This window comes from Rana temporaria, chromosome 10 (assembly GCF_905171775.1).
Source record: "Rana temporaria chromosome 10, aRanTem1.1, whole genome shotgun sequence".
Lineage (NCBI taxonomy): Eukaryota > Metazoa > Chordata > Amphibia > Anura > Ranidae > Rana > Rana temporaria.
Window position 1 is genome coordinate 122,099,171 of NC_053498.1, and position 22,796 is coordinate 122,121,966.

At 43.6% G+C, this 22,796-nt stretch overlaps 1 protein-coding gene across 3 annotated transcripts in view; it reads left to right on the plus strand.

The window, feature by feature from the left end:
• ROBO3 (roundabout guidance receptor 3) overlaps positions 1-22,796 on the plus strand; it is a 414,329-nt gene that overhangs the window by 361,335 nt on the left and 30,198 nt on the right. For all 3 annotated transcript variants that reach the window (XM_040326160.1, XM_040326161.1, XM_040326162.1), the window contains 5 exons: positions 7,534-7,739; positions 16,578-16,659; positions 16,805-16,973; positions 19,593-19,759; positions 20,994-21,115. In XM_040326160.1, coding sequence (XP_040182094.1) covers positions 7,534-7,739; positions 16,578-16,659; positions 16,805-16,973; positions 19,593-19,759; positions 20,994-21,115 — 746 coding nt within the window. The remainder of the gene's footprint in view (positions 1-7,533; positions 7,740-16,577; positions 16,660-16,804; positions 16,974-19,592; positions 19,760-20,993; positions 21,116-22,796) is intronic.

The following is a 22,796-nucleotide window of genomic DNA, read 5'->3' on the forward strand; positions in this document are numbered from 1 at the left end:
GCTTGCCTTTATTTGGTTCTTATGGCACTGTTTCTCTCACTGATGCAAGACACTATACCCTCCACTGCCACCAACTATGGGGCACTACCCTTCCTACTGACACCAATGATGGGGCACTATTCTTCCTACGAACACCAATGATGGGGTACTACTCCTTTCACTAATACAACTAATGGGGCACTATTTTTCCTACTGACACCAATGATTGGATGCTATTCTTTCTACTGACACCAATGATGGGGTACTATTCTGTCTACTGACCCCCATGATGGGAAACTTGTTCTTCCAATGACACCACAGGTGGGGCACTATTCCTCTCACTAGCAATGATTGGGTTTGCTCCTACTGAACCCAATAATGGGACGGTAATCCTCCTACTGATACCAACATTTGACCCCCCTAAAATCTGAAGGACAGTAAACTAGCCCTTTGTTTTGAGAACCCTGGTCTGGGGGAGGGAATCACTTTAACTTTCCTGATCCTCCGCTCTCCTGGCAGACGGTACTCCCCCACACTCTGGTGGTGGACTGTCCTTTTGTGTCATCACCTCCAGTTCATGTTGGTATCAGCATTGAGCGGTCTGACACTCTCTGCTGAGTCAGAGCTAGATCTCTCCAATCAGCAGGGGCTGAGCTTTATTGGATGGAGGGGGCGGGGGAAGGTCAGACCACTGCAGAGAGACCAGTGCACGTTTTCTTATTGCCCCTAAAAATTGTTGGAAATGGTTTAATGGTCTGGAAATGTTCTACAATGTAAAGAAATGCCGATATTTATCCCTTTCAATAGCTTCTGAATGACATATAAATTAAGAAAGTTTTGGTTGTCATGACAACCTTACATTGAAGCAGGTGTCTCCATCGCACACGTGTACGTCAACCCACAGAAAACTTCTAAAAATAATGTGGGTTCGGATACACAGCAGAATGTTTGGTGGTGTTTGCACTCTGCGCAGATGAAGATGAAGAGTGGGACGTGAGGCTCATATGGTTTTCCAGAATGGAATGTTTAATTTAAAGATGGCTTTATGCTCCAAGACAGATTTGCATTTCTATTATTGCAAAAGTGTTGACAGTGACAAGCTAGTGGGCGGGTAGAATGGAGCTGTTTCCATTGACGAGACCAGAAGGAATGTTTTTACGTGGTGGCCATATTGTTTATCTGAATGAGAATTCGGCCAATCAATTTATTAGATGTTCGTGACATCACTGGAACGTGAGCTGACCTGGTCAGTCCTTGGTTCACCGAAGCTGCCCATACTTATGATGGGTTCGTTAAAGTGACGACATGGAAATTTTAACACTAAAACCAACTAAAAGTACACGTCTACATGCAAGGTGCCTCTAAATATTATCTTGGCATTCCTCTTCTGTTGACCTTCTTTCTAAAGCTCTTTGGTTGGTGGCATTCATATTATGTGTGGCCTTCAATCTGAACCAGTGACATCCAACCAGTAAAGTCTGGTGGTTCCAAGATCTGTGCTCTGTAGTTTGCGGAGGAAGTGTTGTACCGCAGTCATGTGACCATCAGCTACTGACCCATCCAGAAGCACTGACCCTGGCTACAATAGTATGCTGGCTTTAGGTGTTGAGAGACCGGTAACTATCAGATTGCAGTGTAGGGGCTTCAGTACTGGAAATATGCAGAGAAAGGAGTCTTGTGCTACGTTCCCCCTGACCCCCTAACCTTCATCTGACTCTGATAGTTAAAGGGGTTGTAAAGGTTCATTTTTTATTTTCTAAATTGGTTCCTTTAAGCTAGTGCATTGTTGGTTCACTTACCTTTTCCTTCCATTTCCCTTCTGATAAGTAATGCCTGCATGTGATGCTGAACCTTTATAATTGAAAGAACTGAAATCCAAAGAATGAAAGGGGCAGGCCAGGGACATTCAGGCTGAGGAGGAAAGGGTAGGTGATTCTGGATGTCCTTCAGTTAGGAAATGAGATGAGTTCTGTGCTGCTGCATCAACACAGAACTCCCTGTATACTGACCCAGGGGTGGACTGACCATTCGGGCACTGCCCGAGGGCCCCATGCCCCTAGGGGGCCCCATCAGGGTTGCCAGCCTCAGTAAAACCAGGGACAGTATGTAAAAAGCTGCGTATTTAAAAATAAGTCCTAAGATTATAGCTGCCCCGCCTCTCCAGTACCTTTTCAGTGTGTATTCTATGTGCATGTGCACTGTGTATGTATACTGTATGTGTGTGTATACTGTGTGGCCCCATAATCTATTGCCTGAGGGCCCCATAATCTCCTATTGCCCAGGGGACCCATAATCTCCTATTGCCCAGGGGCCCCATAATCTCCTATTGCCCAGGGGCCCCATAATCTCCTATTGCCCGGGGGCCCCATAATCTCCTATTGCCCGGGGGCCCCATAATCTCCTATTGCCCGGGGGCCCCATAGTCCTATTACTCAGGGGCCCCATGAGTTGTCAGTCCGCCCCTGTACTGACCTAAGCCTATTCGCTAACACCCCTTGTCCATCTATACGTGTAGATGTCAGTCTCGCGCTGCAAAAGGATAGCATTTGGAAAGCGAAAGATCTACAGTTCTTGGGGTCAGGATTATCGGACCTCTAACTCGCCACGATTCATCTACAAAGCCCCATGTTATACAATGCCACCCACCCTATTACATCTAAAGAAAGAGCAGTACACGTGTCGTATAACATTTCCCTTCTGGGCAAACTATCGAATCTCCACTCCTGACACAAATACACACCCTCTCTTGTCAAATGAATGTTTTTGAAGTTCATTTAAAATGTATGTCTGCGAAGGGAAAATGTTTCTGTTTTGTGTTGACTCTGCAATTGTCGCTGTCCTCGACTTGCGTCCACTCAATAAACCTATTATTCTGAACGATCATTCAGTGTCAGGATGAGCTCCAAGCTATAGACTCAACCACATCTATTGATCCGCTCCTACATTGGCGCCACACTGATTACACTGCAATTGTAACCGCCAGGCAGACACAGCCAGCGAATGAGGTTGTGTACGTAATAGAAGACGATAGAGCCACAGGTGAAAATTACACAGTCTACAGCCAGGCCGGCATTTTTAGCCTCCAGAAAGCGCTTTTTATTTTATTTTCACTGTCGACATAAAGTTTTCTATTTACTAAATTGAAGAGCTTCAGGGGACGATGATCCTTAATATCTCAATGCTTTGGCTGGAAGTGTTTTTGGGGCACTAATGGGTCATTCTGTCTGTCGGATAGCAGGTGAAATATTATATAGGGTCTGCTGTGCACATTTATATTTGTATGTGCGAGTGTATATATTTGTCAAAACACAACACTTTTTTCAGTGACAGACCTTCAATATGGTGACCTGATGCATGGTGCCATAAACCTTTGAGTAGATGTGGGTGTTAAGGTGACATGACAGATAGAGCCATAGACCTTCAATAGAGGCGGATGCTATGGTGACCTTTATGTATGGTGCCATGGTCCTTTCGGTAGATGTGGATGCTAAGCTGACCTGACAAATGGTGCCATAGACCTTCAGTAAAGCTGGGTGCTATACTGACCTGATGGATGGCACCATAGACTCTCAAAATAGGCGGGTGCTAGGGTGACTTGATGGATGGCTTCATAGACCTTCAATAGAGACGCGTGATATGACCTTAGGCCTTGTACACACGGTCGGACCGAACCGATGTGACTGGTCCGTCGGACCGTTTTCATCGGTTCACCTCTGAAGTGGCCATACGGCCTAATATGTGTACACACCGTCAGTCCAAAATCCGATCGGGTCAGAACGCAGTGACATCAAACACACGACGTGCTGAATAAAACGAAGTACAATGCTTCTAAGTTTTCGTCGACTTGATTCTGAGCATGCGCGGGTTTTGAACCGATGCTTTTCTGTATTAACCATCGGTTTGGTCCGATGGGGAAGCGGTCCATCGGTTTGGTTTTGAAGCATGTTTTAACATTTTGGACCGAAGGAAAACAGACCGATAGCCTATACACACGGTCGGTTTGGTCCGATGAAAATGAACTTCGGTTCATTCTCATCGGACCAAACCGACCGTGTGTACGGGGCCTTAGACCTTCAGTAGAGATGTGTACTACAATGACCCGACAGATGGCACAATAGAACTTCAGTGGAGGTGGGTGCTATGCTGACCTGTTGGATGTTTCCATAGACCTTCAGTAGAGACGGGCACTACAGTGACTTTACAGATGGCACCAAAGACCTTCAGTAGATGTGGGATCTGATGTATGGCATCATGGACCCCTCAGTAGCGGTAGGTGATCTTGATGGATGGTTCCATAGACATTCACTAGAGATGGGTGTTATTATGACTTGATGGATGGTACCATAGACCTTCAGTAGAGATGGGTGCTACAGTGACCTGACAGATGGCATCATAGACCTTCGGCTAAAGTGGGTGCTATGGTGGCCTGATGGATGGTGCCATAAGTCTGCAGAAGAGGTTAGAGCTATGGTGACCTGATGGATGGTTCTATAGACCTTCATTAGAGATGGGTGCTATGTCGACTTGACAGATGGTATCATAGCCCTTTAGTAGAGATGTGTTCTATGGTGGCCTGACGGATGGTGCCATGGGCCTTTAGAAGAGGTGAGTGCTACAGTGGCCTGATGGATGGTGCCATAGATCTTCAATAGCGGCAGGTGCTATAGTGATCTGAGGGATGGCGTCATAGACCTTCAACACAGGTGGGTGTTATGGTGACCTGATGGATGGTAACCTATCAGATGCTACTGTAATAGAATTTGTCAAACATTAAAAATATCACCAGTACACCATTTGTAGCAAATTAGAGATAAGGTATTTATTTGTCACCACACACATACAACAATTCAGGGGTACTGAGGACCCTTTCCTCAGGCAGTGTTACTGCTATCTGAGAAAAGGGTCCTTCGTGAAATGACTCGCGCGTCATGTGGTGAAAAAATGCCTTGGTTTTGTTGTTCTATAAATGGTGTACTGGTGATATTTTTATTTTATACATTTGTCTGTTCACATAAGCAGCCTGTGATGACATGCATTATGCGAATAAATATAATGTACGTGGAGAGGAGCCATGACACCAGCTCTGGTGTCAATCATAGCAGCAGGTTTGGGATTGACCAGGGACCGCAAATACAGTTCAAGCTGTTAGATCAATTTTTTATTGTGTATGTTGGAAGCAAAGAAAGAAAACCATGAATAAAAAACTGATCATAACACTTCCAAATTTAAAAAAAAATTGGTGCCCAAAATTGAGCTTTAAGTCACTATGTGGCACTACACGGAGAACCTCTTTGGGTGGCGAAGGCCGATGCTGTGACAATCAGGAAAGATGAACACATTACAAATAAAACCCAGACTAAAAACACATAATACATATTCATATGGTGCCCCGCCAATACCATGTGAGTTGGCTGCTAATTTTACAAACCAATTCTGAGTCAACCTCCTAATTATCTCCTATATTTTCCCATTTCCAACTTAAAAGCGGACATGGAGTAAAAAATCAAGCCGTGCCGAGTATTTCCTTTTATAGCTGCAGTCATGTTTGGGAAAGTACTTAATTAATTATTGCTCTCCGAAGACCATATTATAAAGTAGCAAAGGAAGCGCCGATGAAAGGATCGTTTTTTTTTCATGGGCCGTTTGTAAAACAAACACCATTAACGGTTATTAGCAGTGACGCCGGGCATTCAGCGTAATACCACACATTGTTGCTCTAGTCATTAACATGGACATCTCCCCGACTTCTGACTGTTTTACATGGAATATTGAATGAGCTGCTATAGCCAGAGATTTGACGAATGATCATATAGTCTGTCTGGTCAGTTGAGTCAGTCTTCCGAGCGCCTCAGTGATGTTGCTAGCTCCTATAGAGACGATAGGCTGTATGAATGGCTGGGGTTCAGGATACAAGATGTCCTTTGCCTGAAGAAGATTTTTGAGGTTTCTTTAAAAAAAAATTGACCCCAGGCACTGCTCCCAATTGATTGATTGCCCAATTCCTCAGAAACTCTTGTACCTCAGTGATATTACTGCTCCTTATAAACACTAATTCATGACACAATATGGCCACCCTCCTGTACCTCGGGATGTCACTACTCCTGGTTAAAAGGCCAATAGCTCATGAACATTGGTTCAGTATAATGTATGGCTGCCCTCCTCTACCTCAGTGATATCACTGCTCCTAGTATATTGATAAGCTAATTCCTTGCAAACATTGGTTCAGAATAGAAAAGGACCACCCTCCTGTACCTCAGTGATATCACACTACCTAGGTTATTATTTGGCTCATTCCTCATTAACATTGCTTCAGAAAACAAAATGGCCACCTTCCCGTACTTTAGTGATATCGCTCCTACTAGTTTATGGTTAGGCCAGTCTCTCATGGGCATTGGTTCAGAATGCAAAAGGACTGTTTTCCATGACCTCAGTGGGATCACTATCCAATATTATTGATAGGCTCATTCCATATGAACATCAGTTCAAAACACAAAATGGCCGCACCTTTTTGTACAATAATTCCTCATGAACATTGGCCCACATTTCAAAAGGGGCCACAATCCCTTTCCTCCGTAATATTGTTCCCCCGGTTTATTGATGGGATCGCTTCTCCTGAGCACTGGTTCAGATTAAAAAATGGCTGTCCTCCTGTACCTCAGTGATATCTCTCCTAGTTTATTGTTAGGCGGATCCCTCATGAACATTGGTTCACTGTACAAAAGGACTACGTTTGATATCATTCTCCCTAGTTTTTTGATGGGCTAATTTCTCATAAGCAGAATACAAAATGGCTGCACTCCTATAACTCAGTAATATCATTCGACCTCATTTATTGATGAGTTCATTCCTCATGAGCTTTGCTTCACAATACAAAATGTCTGCCTTCCTGTAACTTCGTAGAAACCCTGCTACTGGTTTATTGGTTGACCTCTTATGAATACAAAAGGCCCACCCTTCTCTACCTTGGTGATATCACTCCTCCTAGCTTAATGGACCAATTACTCATGAGCAAAATGATTACCCTCTTTTACCCCTTTGACATAACTTTTCCTAGTTTATTGATGGGACCATTCTTCATGAACATTGACTCCGAATAACGATCGGTCATCTTCCTGTACCTCATTAATAGATAAGCTCCTAGTAGGATAAGCCAATGTTTCGTGAATATTGGTTCATAATACAAAATTGCTGCCCTCCTGTACCCCAGTGATATTACTGCTTCCAATTTCCTCATTGGCTCATTCCTCATGAACATCGATTCAGAATACATAACGGCCACTCTTCTGTACCTCGCTGATATCTCTGTTTCTAGTTAATTGATGTGCTTTTGCACGCTGGTTCAGAAAACAAAATGGCCACCATCCTGTACCTCATTGTTAACACTCCTGGTGAATTAATAAGCTGTGAGCCCATCATCTTTGGCTCGCAGGTCTTTATTTTGTGGTTTTAAATATTCACATTTTTTTCCTTACTATTCTTTAGCAGATGGAAATCAATATACCAAAAAGCTAAATCTTTAATCCTTACACAATCAACAATTTTTTTTTTTAACAGCTACATCGGATCGTGTTCCACCTATAATTCGCAGAGGACCGTCCAATCAAACACTTGCGGTGGACTCTGCGGTGAAGATGCAGTGTCACGTGACCGGCAACCCTCTGCCCAGCACCCACTGGCTAAAAGACGGGCAAAGGGTCGGCGGCAGCGACCCGAGGGTCGGTGTCCTGGACAATGGAACTCTACTGATAACCCACCTACAGGTTAGTGCCATCCGAGCTGCTCAATATACAATACTGGGTTTAGGAATGCATTGGTAAACTTTTAGAGTAAAGGAAAGCGTAGCTGGTACCCAAAGCAACCAATCAGAAGACAGCTTTCAGTTTTCTAGTACAAAATAACATATGATTGGTCAGTGTCTGAAGCAGCAGTCATTAGGGATATCTCACAAAATGCCATGTACACACAATGGTGGTGTAAAAGTGCGATCTTGTTGCCTGCTTCGAGTTTTCGATCAATGGGGGATTACTGGGTAGGACTTGTGATGTTCTGTCTGCGGCCTCTTATAATGGGTTATGTCATTTCTCAATCTTGTAACACCAGCATTGTCTGCAGTACTGGGTCCAGTCTGGACCTTTTCCTGTGTTCTCGGTACATGTAATTGCTTTTAAATTATATCTAAACTCAAGAACAGAAATTAAATATATTGCAGATTTTTGTGCCTGGATTCAGGTTTTTTTTTTGTTAGGTATTTTTTCTTTACTTGGTCTAAAAAACAATCAATCCTGGCAAAAATCCACCATACTTGTAACTTCCTGTGGATTCAAATTTCAAAGGATGTTATCAGCCTTCCCAGCTATCGTCTGGAGTACAAAACCGCTCCCCTCTATGTAATGGAGATGAGAGAAAGGGATTTTCATAGTCCAAACCAGGCAGTCAACCTAAGGCGACAACACTTATTATATACAGTATATTAAGTGTTGACCCCCTAGTACCTTAATGCCCAAGCTGTAGCCCGAGGGCCAAATGCAACTCTGTTTTTTATGTGTGGCCCTCAGACCCCAGCAGTCCGTAGTGGCATTGCATTATAAAGGAACTACAATGACATGTTGCCACTTATTGTCATTGTCCTGCATCATGTCTGCTGTCTCCAACCACACCTGTAGCATAGCCACAGTCTCCAACCATCTCCTATAGAATATATTTTGTAGCATGACATATATAGAACATTAAAGTGTTACTAAACCCACAGTCTGTATATACAGTAAAGCATGCTTGTTATACTCACTGTGGAACCTAAGGGGATAATCCTCTGCATTGTGTAAAAAGGCGGTTTGATCCTGTCTTCTCTGATCCTCCTCTTCTTCCACTGTCCCCAATCCATTGCCTGATAGAACAGAGCATTGGGGGCACTCTGCACATGCTGTTTGGTGTGTTTTGCTAGAGAGTTTTTTTTGTTATGGGAGAGTGCATGTGTTCAGCACAGGGCCAATCAGCACTGTCCAGACAGAAGGTCTGTAGCCTCATAGGACAGTCAGAGGAGAAAACTCCTCCTACAAGCTTTAACCAGACACTGATGATAGTCACACAACTGCTATATGCTGCTCATGAGAAAAGGTATTTGTCAGTTTATATTTAGTAAAGTAATTGAATTTTCATGTTCTGTGTACTCTGGAAGACCAAGTATAGTGAATGCCGCGTTTAGTAACACTTTAGGTGCAGCCCTTTGGTGATGTCAGAGGCCACATTTGGGGCTCCCATGCATAGTAAGTTGACAACCACTGCCCTAGGACAGGAAATGTGTTACCCCCAAAATCACCAGTAAAGAAAGCCTAAAGAAAACGAATGCAGCCACCTCACATAAGGACAGTATGTGACATTTTTGGTTTCAGGTTTAGGTACATTTTACAAGCTTACTAAAATGAAGGTAAATGTAACAGAGTTAGATGATAAACTTTATGAAATATTTTTTGCTAGGATCACATAGGAAGGACATGGCTACATGCAGAGGTGTCACACATACAACCCTGCTATCCCAGAGCAGATCCACATGTCTATCCCATGGCGGCGACCTGTTCCTGGCTGATCACTCCAACAAATGACCAGCCAGCGCCAAGTTTCGGATTGCTGCGCCCTCTGATTAGGAGCGCTCATTTACATATTATCCAGCGCGCTCTGCCTGATTAGTTATTAGAGGCGAGCATTCCACTCTTTATTTAAATATTAATGACACATGTAATAAAGAAATGAGCTGCGACTGATCATTAGCATTCATTTGCATTGGTGATGAGGACAAGCGTATTGATAAGTGAGGGCGCAAAACTTCTCCCTAATTGCACTTTATGTGAATTATCACCGTAGATTAGTGTGGGAAGTGGTGCGGATAGCTGGCGGGGCTAAATTAATGGACCATTCTCTGTTATTGTCAGTCACTTGAGATGGTGGGGAGACCGGCTGCAGTCCCCTCCAGTAAGATTAGTCAGGAAGTCGTCTGCGTGTAGAAGAATGTCCTCCCCCCAGAGACAGAAAGGTATCCCACATAATTTCACTTCCCATGAAATCGATACAGATCATTTGTTCTGTAGCGGACCGCATAAGCTCCTTTGGTTGGCCATTGGGCGGTCTTATCAGGTGTATCTAATAAGCAACCCAATGGCCAACTGAAACAGCTCACATGACAACAGTTATGCTAATTGGGAGACAGTAGCTTAGGGTTGGCAGCCTGCAGCAGGAAGTGCTGTTACTGGCAGGATCTACAGGTAAGAAATTATTATTATACAGGATTTATATAGCACTAAAAATTTGCTCAGCGCTTTACAAAATTAAGGCAGACATTAGTTACAATACAATTTGGTACAAGAGGAGTCATAGAATGGCAACAAATTCACAAAAGGGGTGTTTCGGGCAAAAAAAATAAAAAATTAAAAGCCAACAGCTATACATACTGCAGCTGCTGGCTTTTAATAAATGGAGACTTACCTGTCCTGGTGTCCCTCGATGTCGGCACCGCAGCTGATGTTTCCCATCAGCTGTCGGGTGCTGCCGTCGCCATTGCGGGTAAGGGAACCCGGCAGTGTAGCCTTTTCGGCTTCACGCCGGGAACCCTACTGCGTATGCATGCGCGAGGCCTGCTCCTCTCTCCTATTAGCCCGGCGGACGAAGAAGGAGGAGGAGGGAGCCCCGCGATGACGTCACAGCCGCGGCCTGACTCCCGAAATTGTGGCACCTGTTTTCATAATCAATATACAGCTGTCATGTGACCTGTGCTCTTCCCCAGCCCATCAGCGGAAGGAGCTAGTGCTCTGCGGCCAGTTAAAGTGTATAATTCATTGCAAATAAATGTTTTAAATGGGCAGGGGCACTGTAGGAGCGGTGTATACATCACTCCTACAGCGCCTCAAAGATGCTGCTTGCAGGATTTTTTTGCGCGTCCTGCTAGCGCACCGCTCCAGTGTGAGAGCACTCTGACTTTCAGACTGGAGTGAGAGGAGAGGCACTTGACTGGCACTTTGCAGCACCTGTAAAGCACCTCAGTGTGAAAGGGGTCTTAGGATCGTTGGGTAAGAAACGTTGCAACAGATTCACAAAAAATTATTTGCTTAACTCCTAACTGGTGGTTGTGCACATATGTGTCAGCATGATGGTGGAGAATAACGTGGTGCTGCCACATCTATGCATGCAACGGGCATCCTGGCTGCGCTCTCAACAGCGGCTCTGAACCATGGTTTGCGGTCAGGATCTGTGCTCCCAATTACATGACAGTAAATTATAGGGAATCACGCCACGGTGTTAAACCTTAACAGAGGTGGGTTGGTTAGGAAAACTGAGTTCACAGACACGTTAGGGAATTACGTATTCATTCTATTCTCTTCTTACATCGGGATGGCATGATTTGCACAGATTTGTGCACCAAATGTAGAGGATACAAAGTAGTGGATGTGGTGGGGGCTTCCTTGAAATGTGTATGGGATGTGGTCTCAGTATAGGGAATAAGGATGTTTCTGGTGAGGGGGTGGTATGTTCACTCAATCTGCACTGTAATGGCACTGCCACATAGATCTCTTTCTTTGGACAGTAGATGGCAGGGACCTGCTGGGGCTTTGGTCCCCGTGGCAGCTGCAATTTACCCATTCCATTACCCATGTAGATGCAACTTCCTTACAGACATGTAGGAATGCAATGGATGGTATTGAAATAATTGTTCCGGATTTTAGTCATTGGGAGCGTGTGGGGGCTCTGCTGCCAGCTGTGTGCGCCTCTGAACTCTGGCTGCCCCGCCATGTAGCTCTGAGTAGATGCAGTCATACATTTTTAATTCCAGCCTTGCAAGTGATTTTACTGTAGCTGTGCTTGATCTGATGAGGGCCTGTTTAATATTTTACCACCAGCCAAGATGAGGACTGCTGCAGAGAATTAAATATGAATTTCAGTTTTCCTACAAGGGAGCGCACACGGCCAAACCTAGATTGCTGCTAGACAGGGAGAATTCTGGAAGATTGAGGGCTTTATAATTCATATATATTCTTTAGTCTTCCAAATGTAAATTCCAATTTGCTTCATGGGCAGGACCAAGAACACCTTATATGTGAACGCCAACCCCCATAACAGTTTCCTACTTGCTCTGGGATTTCTAAGTGGTGGAGGAGCCCAGGAACATTACCAAAATAAAGGATATATGTATAAGACAACTTTCCTCAACCTTTAAACCAAGAGGAACTAAATTTCAAGTCTTGGGTTATCCCTTACTAAAACCAGTTGAATGGGGTCAATGAGAAAAATGTCCCTTACATTAGTAATTAGTAGTGGATGTGTGTTGTAACCGCACTAAAGCTGCTGCACTGGCCCCCGATCCATTATATCCCTGAGGAAAAGAGGGTATGAGCCCTTGAAAAGCATTAGAGCACCACTTTTGTATTTAGAAAAAACGTTCTACTGGACTTATTCAATTGTTGCAGTGCTTTCATCTTGTTATACCTCATTGGTGGTCAGTGGTAGGGATGAAGCCCTTACTGTGGTGCCACCCACAATTTTGCTAAAAAAGATGGTCTCATGCTGATGGCTTTGCCAAGTGGTGTGGCCCTGGAGCCACAGCTCTGAGAACCCCTATCAACCTCTTTAGGAACCCTAGTTGAGAATGGGTGGTATAGGGTAGATGAGGGGAGGAGCCTTACAGTGTCAATGTAAGGGATATATGCACAGGGATATTTAACGAGAGGAGGCAGGAATATTGTCAGGTTAAAACACATGTCTTCTGCGTATAGGATAAATAAGGGGAAGAACCCAATTTAAAGAATATATGTATAAGGTGTATAGAGTATATCTAAGGGGAGGAGCCAAGGAGCATTGCCAGGGTACAGGATATATGTATAACGTGTGAAGAGTATATAAGGAAAGGAGCACTGTCAGGGTAAGAAATATATATGTGTAGGGCATAGGTGTGTGCAGCCTGTTGCACTAGGGTGTGCACCCAAAACACAAGTTTGTGTGTGTGTATAATATATATATATATATATATATATATATATATAGCAGTAGGGCAATGGACAGTGTCAGTAGGGCAGAGATTGGTGTTATTAGTTTATTTCTTATTACTTTTTACAATTTCATTTTTTTCAATCTTGTTTTACAATTAAAAAAAATGTACATGTTTTTAGGAGCCCCATTGGGGAGCTTTGGTAAAATATCAGGGGTCTAAACAGACCCCTAATGTCTCACTTTTGGGACAGAGAAAAGGAATGAAGACAGATTCCCCAGTCCCTTTCTCTGCAGCCAAGGATCAGAGGGAATCTGTGCAACACAGCGTGATTAGGGTGTGCCCTGGCACACCCCGTGCACGCGCCTATGGTGTAGGGTGTATAGGGGGAGCAACCTAGGAACCTATGTTAGCATAAAGTACATGAGACTGATTTACTAAAGGAGTTGAGGCTCTCCATTCAAAAAATGTAATTGCTCATTACGAACTAGAGAGATTTCATCCACCACTGTTTATATAACGTATCTTGGTGATTCTGCCTTTTTGAGGGCTTTTATCCACTTGCAATATTTGAATCTTAATGAAGGTTGTTCCCCAAAAAGTTTTTGGCTGTTTTATGTGATCATAGGATAGCATTCCTGTTTTGTTTTTACATTTTAAGCAATAAAAAACCCCACAGCATCTGACTATTCCCCATTCTATCCAAAACTAAAGAACAAAGATTTGCCTTTCATACACTTTAAGCTCCATAGACCTTCAAAGACTCCCATAACCATTTGTACATCTTCACGTACACTACCCAACTGTGGCTACAGGCTGCCGATTCCCACCACCGCTGGAAACTGCGCAGCGTCCCATTCCCCATACAGCCTGGTGATTCCTCCCTCCCATGTTTGTTTAGTAAATACTGTATTCATAAATGGCTGTTTCATGTGTGTAATGCTGTACAAGTTGCGTCTCTCTCAGATCTACAAACTTCCACGAACCTTGTCGACCTTGAATTACAAACACGCTGTCATGTTAGGAGAGTGTTTGATGTTTCGCCTCCTTGATACGAGGCCCCCTTTGTGCTCATCAAAGCTCTTGTTCAAACAGCGGCTCGGAACTCGACTCGTTTCATCTCGCTGTGCTGACAAGCAGATCTGTTTGTTTTTCCTTATTCTTCCCAAGACAGGTATGTGTACCTGATCTGCCCCAATCGATCTCCACCTTTACACAAGTCTAGCCGGGCGTGAAAGCCAAAGATGAATGTATCAATAATATACTATGTGTTTGTGTATGTTTGTACATATGTATACATACAAAGGGTGATCCAAAAGTCCATTGCCCCACACAGGCTCTTGATAAAAAAAAAAAAAATATTTTTCAACACAATCTCCTATAAAGGACAATGCAATTCTGTAGATGACAGTACGATTTATGTCCAGGAAAAATACGAAATGATCACTTCCAAAACTTCCTCCTGGCCAATGATCCATACATTTTTGGAAGAGTTAATAGGCATAGGGGGCATCAGGTCTGTGAGTATTTAGCCTGGGGGGGGCGGGGGTTTGTAGACCTTTGTGTTCCAACCTTGCTTCATTGATGACAGCAAAAGCAATAAAGGTGTGTTCCAAGGTATTGTCCTAGAAAAATAGGTTCTTTTGATGCATCTCCTTGCCATACATAATAATTATATATATATATATATATATATATATATATATATATATATATATATATATATATATATATATATATATATATATATATATATATATAGGCTGTGAAGCAGATATGTCTCGTTGCAGGATACAGTGTGCACCAAGCAACTGGAGGGTATCCCACTTCAATATGTAGAAGTCCAAATGAAAGACTTGAGCACACTACAAAATATTTTTTTCAAAGAATTCAGCATATAATGTAGCGATGCAACAGTTTTTTGTTTGTTTTTTCTTCTTCTTCTTCTTCTTCTTCTTCTTCTTTTTTTAATTCTTTATTTTAAGCAATTTTTCCTACAAACACACACACAAAAAGAAAAAAAAAAATATAAACAATTTCATAGATGTTGAACGATATTACTTCCACAAAACTCGCATCTCAAACGGGCACACATGGCCCATACTGTAGATCATATTCCTTATTCTAAAATATCAATAATTGCGAGCTTTAAATTCAGTATAGTCGTGACTGTACTCTTATTTAAGATAAAACAAAAGAAAGAAAAACGAGAGAGTAAAAACGAGAATTTTTGTTTATTTTGTTTTTATAAATATAGGGGTAAAGCTTGGAATTCCTGCTCCCCCTCCATTAGTGCGGAGCCATATTCCCTGGAACAAATATAGAGGGACCAGTGTGACCATTTTTTTCATGCTCTTCATGGATTGCTCAAAACTGTTGCACTGCTACTCTTTATCCTGAATTCTTTAAAACTTTTGAAGTGTACTGAAACCTTTCATGTGTGTATGCATATACATAATACTACATATGCACATACATACACACCTCTATACAGAATAGCATACGGGGCATATTTCTGACATGGGGTATAACATGCAAATTTGGACACATATTCTGGACACAGGGTAACATGTAGAGGTTTTTGCGTGCTCCAGACATGGAGCATAGCTTGCGGAGTTGGACATATATCCTGGATTTTAGGATGTACCTCACAGGGTTGCTGCATATTCTGGACAAGGGGCATAGCATGCAGAGGTTGCTGCATATTTTGAACATGGGACGTAGCATACAGAGGTTGATGTTTATGGTACATAGCATGCAGAGGTTGATGTTTATGGGACGTAGCATGCAAAGGTTGATGTTTATGGGACGTAGCATGCAAAGGTTGATGTTTATGGGACGTAGCATGCTGAGGTTGATGTTAATGGGACGTAGCATGCAGAGGTTGATGTTTATGGGACGTAGCATTCAGAGGTTGATGTGTATTACAGACACAGGGTGCAGCACACAGAGGTTGCTGCATAGCCCAGAACGAAGTGCTGCTTCTGAGCTCCAGTAGCTGTGCAGCGCTGTGGCATCACACGGCAGGGTAAAGTGGAGGTTGCTCATGAATAACTTAAACAACATGGCGTGCACGCTAAATATTTGCTTAAAAATTGATGTGGAAATTCAGCGGGGAGTGGAGAACCTCCGCGTTATTTTTGTTCTTTCCTTGTGTCGGAGTCAGAAGGTTAATGCAACTCCCATGTCCTATGCGGCTAATAGCGACATTTCATCACAGCCGCTGCTTTTTGCCCAGGAAAAACAATGAGTCATGTCATGTGGGCTGAGGAGCGCTATGAGTTAATGGCCCCAGAGGAGCCCCGCCTCCTGTAACCAGGAGGAAGGCTGGTAAATGCCAAGAGGAGTCCTGCGCCCCCTACCACATGACTGGCTGAAATATATAGATATAAAAACTTGAACTATAGACTGTACATATAGGCAAGTTCTGCAGTGATGAAAGCTTTAGTGGATTTTTAAAAGCATTACCTTTTTAAAGCCCAAAAATTAAAAGCAAAAGACAAGCTACTGACAGCAAAAGAATAGGCTGCAGGAAATGGGGCACCAGGTGAACTGCATGCCCAACTTCGAGGATTGGTCCAACCCTGTAATAACATTCACTAATAATAGGATGTCTGTTGTGTTTTAGGTGGCAGATTCTGGATTGTACACCTGTGTAGCAACAAGTTCAACAGGAGAGACGACATGGGCTGGATTCTTAGATGTTCAAGGTAAGTGGGCAGTTTTCATATATGGCCTTTAAGCCTGTCAAATATGCCCATCTTTCTCTGAAGATGATATAATGGATACTACTGTGTGACTACAGCTGATAGATTTTCTGTTAACGGTCATTTTAATTTGTTTTTCCATCTGAAGAAAAAGGATCTCCAGTAAATGTTCAGCCTTCGGAACCAAGCCTGCTCCCTAGTGCCCCATCCAAGCCTCTTGTCACTGACGTCACCAAGAACAGCGTCACTCTGACATGGAACCCTAACCCACTAATGAGGAGCAGCCAGGTTACCTCCTACATCCTCGAGGCCTTCAGGTGAGCCTTCTCAAATGTCTGCGTTTTTCAGCTTAAAGTTTTAATACACAAGTTCCCCACTATGTTACAGTTGTAAATTATTAGTGTGAACCTTTGCATGCTGATGGTTCAGAGAACACAGCTGTCACTTACAGCCAAGGGCTCAGAATAAAGTTTGTAACCCAATCGTTGTGGTTGCTGATCAGGTGATCAACCAGTTATGGGTACCTCATGCATGCTGAAGGTTTGCTTCACATGAACCTATGTAATCTACAGATGTACACTCAAAAAGAAAATAAATACAATTACAGTATTAAAAAAAAAAAAAAAACATTTTTTTTTAAATCAAAATGGTCAAAAATGATTTAAGTATACAAGTTAAGAGTTGTTGTCAAGTTAAATTTGGTTTTGGCCCACAAACAAATGCAATATATACTTGCTTTGCCTTCTCAGTCAGTAGGGTCACAGTGAAAGGCTGCTGCTTAGTTTGGGCTACTGACTGCCTGCACACAGTGCAATTAATATTACAATAGTCCTGCACACGGCTCTAAGTTCTAAACTATTTATTGATCATAAGACATATTGACGACAAGTATGCAAACACAATTCAGCCAGGACAGCCTATAGCCTATCGTAGCTCAAAGGCTAAAATGTGTGGCATATTGTTTTTATTGAGCTGTTTGTCTTATGATCCATAAATGGTTTTGAACTCTGAGCCAGTGTGCTGGACAGTCATTCTATAAATTTGTTTTGGGCATCTAGGCTTCAATGTCTATTGAGATAATGGATCAGACATTATGAAGACAGTCATGCCAAGGGTACGTACTAATAATGATCAATCAGGATTTACCCATTCATCAGAGTGCAGAGGTCATACTGGTGAAATGTTGCTACAGATTATTACATTGGGGTTCATTTGCTAAAGACAAATAGACCATGCACTTTGCAAGCGCAATTACTAATAACAAAAAAAAATGCATTTGGTTGCACATAATTGGATAATGGAAGCCAGCTTAGCCCCCCTCATTTACTTAGCTCTGGAGAAACTGCAGTTGCAATGTGCACAGTCAATTCGCCTTTAGTAAATCCACCAGATCCTGTCCATTTCCCATATAGAATGTCAGAAAGTTTGTTTGGTTGGCTAATGATGCTTCCTTTACCTTTGAGGCGCTGGTGAGAGATACAGCTGGTTAGTCTAAACTAGACCTAGGTTTCACTTTCTAGACTGCAGTTTTGTAAATTTAGTTAATAAAAACTCAGTTTTTCCGCTCAATATGGGTTTACTAAGATGTTGTGATTTTTTTTTAATACAAAAAGAGCGGCCCATTAAAGAACAGACGTAACCAGTTGCCATGTCCTGCTGGATGGCTGCCATGACCAGGCCTGAGCTGCTACAAGTCCAGATGAATGGGTGAAGGTTCCCCAGGGCTGCTCTCCTTTCCATCACTATTTCACGGCTGAGATCTCTGAGTGATAAAACACAGCCCAGAATTTCAGGACTTAGTGACTTCCTCGCTTTGGCGTCGGGTCAGCGGTTTTGCAAACATTTTCTTAGCGTGGGTGCTGCGTCCGCATTATTGGGCCAGCCGTCACCAGCTGCTTTGTTCTTGCCCAAGATTTACAGGGAGTGCAGGTGGTGAACAGTTTAGTCAGCAGCAAAAAATCTTCTGCAAACATAGAGGCAGGAAAATCCCCCCCATAAATCAGGATGGGGATTGTGGCGGGCAGAGGCTGGGGAGCAATACGACATCTACATTGTTGTGGTTTTCCAAGCACTGTGAGAACAGGGATAAAATAAATATGGATCATGAAATATTATACGAAGCAACTGGTGAACATGGGAATTCAGAGATACATTTTGGACGTACACGAGTACATATTTAGTGCATAATGGCTAAAAGGTCTTATAATAAACCGTTCTCCAAAACTGTGTGTATAGTACAGTTATTAGAGAAGAATCCCGCTCCCGTGTTTAATTTGGATGCTGCCATTTTGTTATACAGCCAAGTTTTTAAGGTGTAAGTTAAAGTTCGTTAATAGCCTGGTTGGGATGGATAACATTAAAAAGAAACACAAGGGTGGGAGATAATACTGTCCCAGGTTCCCTTCTGTGCTGGTCATATGTTTGATGGCCTAGGTCAGTGATGGCGAACCTTGGCACGCCAGATGTTTTGGAACTACATTTCCCATGATGCTCAACTACACTCCAGAGTGCATGAGCATCATGGGAAATGTAGTTCCAAAACATCTGGGGTGCCAAGGTTTGCCATCACTGACCTAGGTACTAGGTCATGTGACCTCTTCTAGATTCAGGTGGGCCGATCTTTAGCCGAGGTCAGGTAACCAGCACTAAAGGAACTTGCACCATTTCCTCTGGGAAAGATATTAAGGTTAGCATATCTGTTACTCTTCATTTACCCATTCCAGGAAGACTGCACTTTAAGAAATTTGTTTTAAAGTGGTTTTAAATTCCTTTATTATTATAGTTAAATAAGGTAAACAGCATGCAGCCATTATACACAATGCACTGGATTCTCCTCCACCCACTTTGGAGCTGCTGTGGGGGGTATTTGCAATGTACATAGCTGCATTTACCATACCCCAGGAACCAGCTTTTAACCCATCTGTATTCTTCTGCAGCCAATCAGCAGGCAGCACCTGGCGGACCGTGGCAGATAACGTGAAGGTGGAAAAACACACAGTGACTGGTCTAAACCCAAACACCATCTACCTGTTCATCATCCGAGCAGTCAGTTCGTCTGGTCTCAGTGACCCCAGCCCTATATCAGAGCCGGTGCGCACTCAGGGTAAGTCAATCAATAGCATTGGGATATCTTGTGTGACTGGACCAGTAAATTAGTGCATGATGAAGGGTCGGGGAGCCACGACCCCCACGTCTCATTTATACACAGGGGATGTTGTTGAGCCCTGGTGATGCACTTTATATGGGTCACTCTATGGATCTTTAATCTCATCTGTGACCACATACTACCCTCAGATGATTTTCACTAGCATTACTGTCCTAGAACATGCAGGATATGGGGGCATTTGGTGCAGGGAGCATGTAGGAGCCAACTGAGAGAATAAGCCTCTCACAGACGGGGCCACAAGACAACAGATCCCATCACCAGTCTGCATATGCCTTATGTGCAAAAATTGGTTGGCCCCACTCATCAAAGTATTTGAAACAGTGGCGGTGCGTCCATACTGGGCGCAGGAGCGCCGCCCCCTCTATTCCTGGCACCTGTCACTCAACAATAGATAGATTCATGCATTGCATGAATCTATCAATTGTCGCTGCTGTCATTCACTATTCAGGTGTCCGGCACCCTGTTGAGCGCCGGCCATCTGAATTACAGCGGTGGGTGTGTTTTGGAAGTGCCCGATTAGAGCCATATAGGCTCTAATAGGCTTCCTGATTAAAGGCTGTGGGCTCTAATGGGCTTCCAAATGGTTAAACAGTGGGCACACAGCTGTGTGTTTCATGTTTAAACCGTGCTGTGTTAGGGAATCGCTTACCTAACGCTGACCCACCTCTCAGCCAATCAAGTGCACCGGGTCTGGTTACCGGTCACCTGATTGGCTGAAGCGACATTGAGGGCGGGAGAAGACATCAAGGACTCGGAGGGAGTGTGAAGGACCCAAGAAAGGTAAGTGCCGGGCAGGGGGGGAAATGGCTGGATTTGGGGGGAAAACTGGCTGCATTTGATGGGGAGACCGGCATCATTTGAGGGAGCAAACTGGCAGCATTTGATGGGCACAGTGGCTGCGTTTGATGGGAACAGTGGTGGCAATTGATTTTTTATTTTTATTTTTTTTGAGCACCAGCCACCACTGGTCTAGGTTGCTAAATCAGATGAAACCCTGCAAATTTTGTGACCAATTACCAGGGGTATTTTATAAAATGTTATTTACCCATTTTTTATACTGACACTAGAGGAGCAATTGGCCCTATGATATTCTATTCTGTTAGATGCCCAGTAATCCAACGGGTTCTGTTAACACGACTCTGAATTTTGGGAATTTTTGCTCATTTTCCAGATGTCAGCCCTACCCGGCAAGGCGTAGACCACCGACAAGTACAGCGGGAACTCGGAGAAGTGGTGGTTCAGCTCCAGAAGCCCATAATTCTCACCTCCTCCACCGTGCAGGTCACTTGGACGGTAAGTGGAATTATTAGGTGCCAAATGCCTTTCCTGCAGTGGAGTGATCACAGGAACAGAGATCAGATTGAATTCTTGTATAGAGTAAATTGTACTTGGCTCACACACTGTATGTATCCAAATGGAATTCCACCTGTCAAAATAATTGTTTGCAGGAAATTCCTTCTGTAAGCCTTTACCCACTTAAACAAGTTCACTCATATGGTATTCATAAGCTGCAGGATGTGTGTATGTGTTTGAATATATAATGCCCTGGTGTCCCGTCTGAACCTGGTGATGAAATAGGTCATACATAGACCAGTATTCCAGCAATTCCAAATCTGAAATCTATTTGCTATGATGAAATAAAAACCAAAATCTCAATCGTCAGTTTTAAATCTCCTGGAAAATCCTTGGCATTGAAGCATATGCCTGCTGCCCTTGTGTACTGACATTGCTTAAGTCTCCTGCACACTGTGAGCGCCCTCACAATGTGTATTAGAAGCTGCAGCAAGTCAGATAGAGCTTGTCTCAATTCCTGGCTGCTGGACGTCCAGCCTGTCTGTCCCTAATCTACCCTTTTCATTCATTGAATTTCAGTTTCATGGAGATTCAGCTTCAAATGTGGCTGTTACTTAGGACAGTATGCATGCAAATACAGTCTGTCTAAGAACGTCCACTCGTGCATACTGGAGTCTGCCTCGCCCAACATCAGTGCCTGATCTCACAAATTTGCTTCTGGAAGAATGGTCAAACATTCCCATAGACCAGTGGTTCTCAACCTGGGGGTCGGGACCCTCTCGGGGGTCAAATGATGATTTGCCAGGGGTCACCAAATCCTGGGCTGTTCCTGAAGCCCGCACCGCTCTACCAGCCTTTTGCGACCCCCCAGCAGGGCTGTCCTTGGAGCCTGTGGCTGCCCAGCTGGTGTGTTCCTGTGGCCTCCCACCAAGGAGTTAGTGAAGGAAGAGATACAAGGGAAAGAAAGGAGAACAAAGAGAAAAAGTGGAACATCCTAAAACGTACCATAAGGGGTTTTAACACTGTATGAGTGGAAGGGACTCGGGGAGCGCTATATGTCTGTGGTTTAGGGGCGCAAATTACTTGTCTTGCCACGCAAATAATTTTACCATTAGGGGTCCCCACAACTTGGGAAATTTTATCAAGGGGTCACGGTGCTAGAAGGTTGAGAACCACTGCCATAGACACTCTCCTAAACCTTGTGGACAGTCTCCCCAGAAGAGTTGAAGCTGTTATAGCTGCACAGGGTGGGCCAACTCAATATTGAACCCTATGGACTAAGACTGGGATGCCATTAAAGTGGAGGTTCACCCAAAAACTAAATTTTTAACATTAGATTGAGGCTCATTTTGGGCAGCAGAATCGGGTGTTTTTTTTAAATCGAAGCAGTACTTACCGTTTTAGAGAGCGATGTTGTCCGCCATTTCCGGGTATGGGCTGCGGGACTGGGTGTTCCTATTTGATTGACAGGCTTCCGACGGTCGCATCCAGTGCATCACGATTTTCACGAAAGTAGCCGAACGTCGGTGCGCAGGCGCCGTATAGAGCTGCACCGACGTTCGGCTTCTTTCGGATACTCGTGACGCAATGTATGCGACCGTCGGAAGCCTGTCAATCAAATAGGAACGCCCAGTCCCAAAGACCATACCCGGAAGCGGCGGACAACATCCGCCTCAATCTA